This window comes from Mustela putorius, unplaced genomic scaffold (genome assembly GCF_011764305.1).
Source record: "Mustela putorius furo isolate JIRA1106 unplaced genomic scaffold, ASM1176430v1.1 tig00003909_pilon_pilon_pilon, whole genome shotgun sequence".
Lineage (NCBI taxonomy): Eukaryota > Metazoa > Chordata > Mammalia > Carnivora > Mustelidae > Mustela > Mustela putorius.
In genome coordinates, this window is record NW_025422057.1 from 33,751,657 (window position 1) to 33,757,656 (window position 6,000).

The 6,000-nt window shown below is 53.8% G+C and overlaps 1 protein-coding gene across 1 annotated transcript; it reads right to left on the bottom strand.

The window, feature by feature from the left end:
- Window positions 1-1,023: 1,023 nt before the first annotated feature.
- LOC101694189 (cytochrome P450 26A1) lies at window positions 1,024-4,703 on the bottom strand. The gene is made up of 7 exons (XM_004749651.3): window positions 4,403-4,703; window positions 3,995-4,219; window positions 3,485-3,775; window positions 3,240-3,398; window positions 2,582-2,716; window positions 1,848-2,000; window positions 1,024-1,558 (listed from the first exon to the last, which is right to left on the bottom strand). Exons 1-7 carry the CDS (start codon window positions 4,589-4,591, stop codon window positions 1,217-1,219), a joined length of 1,494 nt encoding a protein of 497 aa, XP_004749708.1. The 5' UTR covers window positions 4,592-4,703; the 3' UTR covers window positions 1,024-1,216.
- Window positions 4,704-6,000: the final 1,297 nt, after the last annotated feature.

The following is a 6,000-nucleotide window of genomic DNA, read 5'->3' on the forward strand; positions in this document are numbered from 1 at the left end:
TCTAAGTTCCCCCTAAAAAATAAAGTCAGGTACAACATGTAACTCTTAATTGTAGACAGAACCCTTTTCAAACACCTATTTAGACCACCCAGTTTTCTGCAGTATTGCCAAATTCTAAAATTGTAATGAAAATTTTAAAGTCCAAAACCTACAAGCCATCAGAGGTTCAGTAAGCAGATTGTGCCATTTCCAAACCGAAAATGTGCTTGCCTAAGCAAGTCACTGGGGCTAACCTTTCTGGATGGGGAGTCTGGCCTTCAGTTGAGAACATGGCTATGCCAGGGTCAGAAATGTGACCAAACTGCGTTTTTGCCGAGGTTAGCCAAGGTTCACAGGGTCATGACTGGGCCATTTTATCAGTCATGTCAGGCTCACACCCTATTGCCTGGCATAGATAAAAACTTTATCTGTCAGCTTGCTAAATCGACTCCTCCTGCCTTATTTTCAATAAAGAAAACCTGGACTAGCTCATCTAAATCAGAGGCTGGCCTCTTCCAGTATTATTTTTCACAGGCGACTTCTGGTCTCATTTCGGTCAGTAACTGTCCGTGATCAGAGTGACTGGCTTTCTCTTACCTGAATCCTTTAGGAAAACAGTGCTGGCACTATGCAACAACATGGATTTATTATGGTTATTAAACATAATAAGTTTATGGCTGAAGGTGTTAGAATATGATAGTTCTTAAAGTATTACCTTTGCAAATCCATCTTTCCCTAACGCAAATCAAGCAAAAAAAAAAAAAAAAAAAAAAAGAATCTAAAATTAACTTCATAGGTATTTCTAAATAGGGTATCTAAAGCATAGAAACCTTTACAAACTTACCTTTGCGCTAACTCACACACACATACATTATGTTTTTCTAATGACGTTGAAAAGAAATAACAGCTAAAGTTTCTTCCTCACAAGAAAATAGATATGCACAGGTAACAAAGCTGTGCAGGCATACACGTCCATATCTGGTTAAATATACAAATATAAAACCAGGGAGCCCCCCCCCCCGGGAATCTTACATGCCAGATAAGCACCTTCAGATTTATCTTTATTTGGAAACTATTCAAGTTCATTATTTTAATATTTAAAGACTGTGGTACTGTAGTAGAGACACATAAATATTATAATATACATTTAGAAATTAAATATAATAGAATCAACATGACACTGTGTAAAACCTCATTTACGCTTCAAACAGGTCTGAGTTCCGGGCCTTTGCGCCCCTCAGATCTTCCCCTGGAAACGGGTGAACTTCGCAGGGAGACCATCCACGGGGTACACAGTGGGACTGGTTTTCATTGTAGGAGGTCCATTTAGAAGCTGCCAGTCACAATGCCTGGCCAGCTCCACTGTAAATATTTTGAGCAGAATTTTTGCAAACTCCTTCCCTACACAGCTCCTCAGCCCTCCTCCAAACGGAATGAAGCTGAACCTGGATGTGTCCTCCGGGTGAGGCAGCAGGAATCGGTCAGGATTAAACTCATCCTTGTTGGTGAAGATGTCTGCCACGTCGTGAGTATCACAGATACTGTAGATAACATTCCAGCCCTTGGGAATCTGGTAACCCTGCAAAAGATTAGAAAGCCCTCAGGGCTGACAAACCCCAATCCAACTTTCAACAACAACAAAAAGCCATCGCTGATAACCAGAGGAGTTATGAGTTGCAAAAAAGGGGGTGTGAGGAGAGAGACAGGACAGACTTTCAGACTACCAAAAACGTGACCACATGGGCTGGGTAATGCTATCAAAAGGGTAAGCAATGTAAGCCAATGCACAAGGAAGCAAAGGAGAGGTTTAAAGACACAACACCAGGAGTTGGGAGTGGGGGGCAGTGGGAAGAGAACTTTGAACTTACATTTAATTCAAAAGTCTTAAGAGCAACCCGAAACCCTCCTGGAACTGGGGGATTCAGTCGAAGGGTCTCTTTAATAACACACCCGATGTATTTAAGCTGTTCCAAAATTTCCATGTCCAACTTGTTGTCTTGATTGCTCTTGCAAAGTAAACCCTATCAAAACAGTCATACAGAGGTGAACGGTTATTTTGTGCTCCAATAAAATCAGCCCAGCAGACGTAAACAGGGCTTAAGTGGCGGCTAGACCCAAAGGGCCCCAGGATGGGAGAGGGTGAGGGTGAAACTATGAGCTGCTAAGGACCATTTGCCTCCACCCCTTGGCCCAAATCCATTATTTACAATTCCAAGAGAATGCTGCTCCCTACTTAGAACTACCTAGCTCCCCCACCCCACCCCCATCACCACCACCACTATCACTGCCGCCTAGAAGTCCCCATTCATGCCCTTGAACACACATATTCAAGAAAGTGGAATCTATCGGAACATCTCCCACGTACTGCAGAAAGTGGAGAAGGGTAGGAATACAAGAATTGAGCCGGGTTGGAGTGGGATTACAGCTCAGAGTTCCTTCCTTTTTATTCACAAAGCTAATTCTCTTTCCGAATTGGCCCACCCACCCCCTGGGCCCTACACTTTCAAAATACTCAGAGAGCGCAGCACACTTACATATTGGCAAGTTGGCTAGGGAGCAGCAGAATTTCTTAAGCTAATAGGGAACCCCAGTGTCCCCCTACCTTACTCTTGAGCTCCTCTCGAACTTTCTGGAGAACATGGGGGTAGAGCCCAAGGTAAGTAATCAGAGATGTGGCTGCACTAGCTGTGGTTTCATGTCCCCCAAAGAGGAGTTCAGTTGAAGATTGCTTTAGTGCCTAAGAATGGAATAAGACAAACGTTTTTCTTTTTACAAGTCTGCATGCAATTTTACACAGCAATTACTTAGAACCGAACTGAAGGTTCTGGAAAGAAGATGAGAAGGGCTAAAAGTTCGCTGACAGAAAGCCAAGGAAAGCTACTTTTTTTTTTTAAACAAAATGCATAGTCTCTTTAGTTCAGCTGGAGCAGGAAAACCAGTAACATCTCACTACACCGGGAATTCTTGAATGAAAGCCTTGGTTGTATTAAAATCGGGCCAACATTCTTTATTTACATTTTGCAAATTCCAGCTTCCCCTGTAAAACCTGGTAGGGCTATGGGACGCTCCCTGTTCCGCCTCTCCCACAGCTCTGTGGATCCGGTGTCTCAACCATCCCGGGTGTCCCATCCCGGGTGTCCCATCCCGGGTGTCTGGGCGGTCTGCCCACTCTGGAGTCTGGACGTGCGCTTTGGGGTAGCCGCGCTTGGAAAGCCCGGGGACCAAATTCCATGGCACCTCTTCCTGAAGTCGCCACTCACCTGCATGTCCAGCCTCTCCCCCCTCTCCCACGAGTGCTCGATCAACAGCTGCAGCGCATCTTTGCAGCCGCCGCCCGCGCCGGTCGTCCGCAGCTCGCAGATCTTGGCGCGAATGTTCTCCTCTATGCGCGCGTGGATGAGGTTCCGCGCCTTCATGCCCTGAGCGCGGAGAGCGGCGGCCGTGAGCGGACCCCGGGTCCCCGCGCCCCCGCGCCCCCAACTCCTCACCCCGCACGCTCCCTCACCCGGTACAGCCCGCTGAAGGGCACGTCGATGGGCAGCGAGAAGAGATTGCGGGTCATTTCCTCGAAGGCCTCCACCAGCTGCTGCTCCGCGTCGCCGCCGCTAGCCAGCCGGGGCTCACAGCCCAGCAGGATGCGCATGGCGATGCGGAACATGAGGCGCTTCACCTGGGGGTAGACCAGGAGGCCGCGCTCGCCGCCGCTCAGCCACTGTTCCAGGCAAGTGCCCACCTCCTCGGCGATCACCGGCACGTAGCACTGGAGCGCCTCGCGGCTGAAGGCCCGCATAATCACCTGAGCTCCGAGAAGGGCAAGTGTTAAAAGCGACTCCGTGGCCTTCTGGGATCCCCTTCTGGACACCCTCACCTCCGCCAGACACTAGGCACTTCCCGATTAAAGTGGCCTTGAGCGGGTCACCTCGCGCAGCTAGCGCTCTCCCGGCATCTAGATCCTCCAACCCCTCCACCGGACTGGGTCCCCCTTCCAGGCCAGGCAGCGCCTCCCCGCCCTCACCTTCTTGCGCTGCTTGTGCGAGGAGTCGTGCAGGTTGGAGAGGCAGCCGGAGCCCAGGATGGTGCGCACCGACGCGGGCCAGTGCACCGACACCAACCGGTGCTCCCCGAGCAGGATGCGCCGCACGTTGTCGGCGCCCATCACCCGCACCGTGGGCCGTCCGAACAGATGCGTCTTGTAGATGAAGCCGTATTTCCTGCGCTTCATCTGCAGGAACTTCCTTCGCTGGGAGAGGAGAGCGGAGGAGAGAGGCGGGCGTGAGGGGGCGCCGGGGAGCGCCGCGCCTCGGGCTAGCCCGGGATCTGGCCGGAGTCACCTCTCTCTAGGGGACGCCTACCCCGGCGGCAGGGACGCCCGGAGCCGAGTCGGGCTCCTAAGAATCGTCCCGTCCCTCCCAAGCTCCCTTACCTGCAGCACCATCTGCAGTGTCTCCCCGAAGAAGGGGAAGCCCATAGTTCCGGGGGGCAAAGGGAGGGCGCAGCTGCGGTCGCGGCTGCTCACGCAGTACAGGTCCCAGAGCTTGATCGCGGCCAGGAAGAGCAGCAGCGGTAGCACGAAGGTGCAGAGCGCACTGGCCAGCAGCGCCGGGAGCCCCATGGCGCGCCGCGGCCTCCCGCGCCACCTGCCGCCGCCGCCAGCGCTCCGAACCGCGCCGCGCGCCCGCTTTATAGGCGGCCCAGGTTACTGCCCGCGTTAGCTTGGTCAGACAAATTAGTTCACCCGAAGTTCATCTTTAATTGCGGATTGGGCCCCTGGCTCCTCCCCCCGCGAGGCGCTGCCCAAAATCTTTAACCGTTTGTTCCACGCCGAGGCAGAGGCGGCACGGTGGCGGCTTCCCCCGGAGCGCGCCTCCTGGGGTGCGAGGCTAGGGGCAGCCTGCCTCCCCCTTACAAGGTGTGCGGAGCCCCGAGGCGGCGGCAGAGGCCCACCCGGGCTCAGGGGAGCGGGAACTCCAAACCCTGGGCTTCCTGGAGGTCTCTTTGGACACCATCCCCCCACCAGCCCCCGCCTTGTCCCACGGGCGGTCCCAGCCCAGAGCTGCCTTCAATGGCTTTCCATCTTCCGGCGCCTCATGGGCTCCTTTCCACCTGCTGGGGAAGCAAAGGGAAGTGCGTTCAGGAACCGACTAGCTGCCAAGTCTTACACTGGGGAAACTGAGGTCCAGAACGCAGAGCAACACTCAAACCTCCCAGCTCTCCCAAACATCCCGCAGAAGAGCCCAGGGCCACGACCTAAGCCAGAGCGGGTGGTGCGGGGAATCAGACCTGATCCGCGGATGATCCTGGATTCCAGCTCCCCAAACCCCTCAAGGAGGCCAGCGCTCCTGAAGTCCTAGAAGGTCCGCCTTAAGGGTACAAGAGAGCCTCCAAGTCCCTCAGGACTCCAGGTACAACCCTGCACAAGTCTGAGCCCCAACTCTGACACCCCAGTGGGAGACCCAGGGACAATTCATCCACCTCGAGACAGCCAGCCGCTGGCCGCACTCGAGCGGATTCCGAGGGCCCTGGGACTTCCAGCCCCAGCTCGGCAGAGGGGAGGAGGATCCTTAGACCTGGGCAGTTAAGGTGACGGCGATAGAGAAAGGAAAGCCTGGGAGTCTGTATTCGGGGACCGGCTCCATCTCCACTTGCGTGACCTTGAGCAAGTCACCACACATCCTTGCGCCTGTTTCCTTCTCCTTAATACGGAAGAGGTAATTCTCCCATCTGTCTACACCCCGGGGCAGTTGTGAATTTTGGAAAGGGGCACCTGGCTGCAAATACTTTTCCCGGCTCCGCGCACGCTAGAATGATTACTTCATCCGGAGGACCTGGACTCGGGGCCCACGAGCCTTCGTCCGCTCTCCCAGCTCCCACCGACCGAAGCCACCCAGGTGAGCGGGGTGCTCGACCCTCCACCCAGGCCTCTGCCGGCCCCTAATGGGAGCGTTGAGGGAATCTCTACTGGGAAGCACGTCCGCTGGCCTTCGCCCAGCTGCAGTCGGCTGCTGTGCTACTGCAGCCAGT

Excerpts from the sequence above, each read along its gene's own strand:
- LOC101694189 (XM_004749651.3), bottom strand. The coding sequence starts at position 4,591 with ATGGGGCTCCCGGCGCTGCTGGCCAGTGCGCTCTGCACCTTCGTGCTA. Across the intron at positions 2,717-3,239 it reads GGGAGAGGCTGGACATGCAG|GCACTAAAGCAATCTTCAAC; the intron begins GTGAGTGGCGAC and ends TTCCATTCTTAG. Across the intron at positions 2,001-2,581 it reads GAGAGGAGCTCAAGAGTAAG|GGTTTACTTTGCAAGAGCAA; the intron begins GTAGGGGGACAC and ends CTGTTTTGATAG.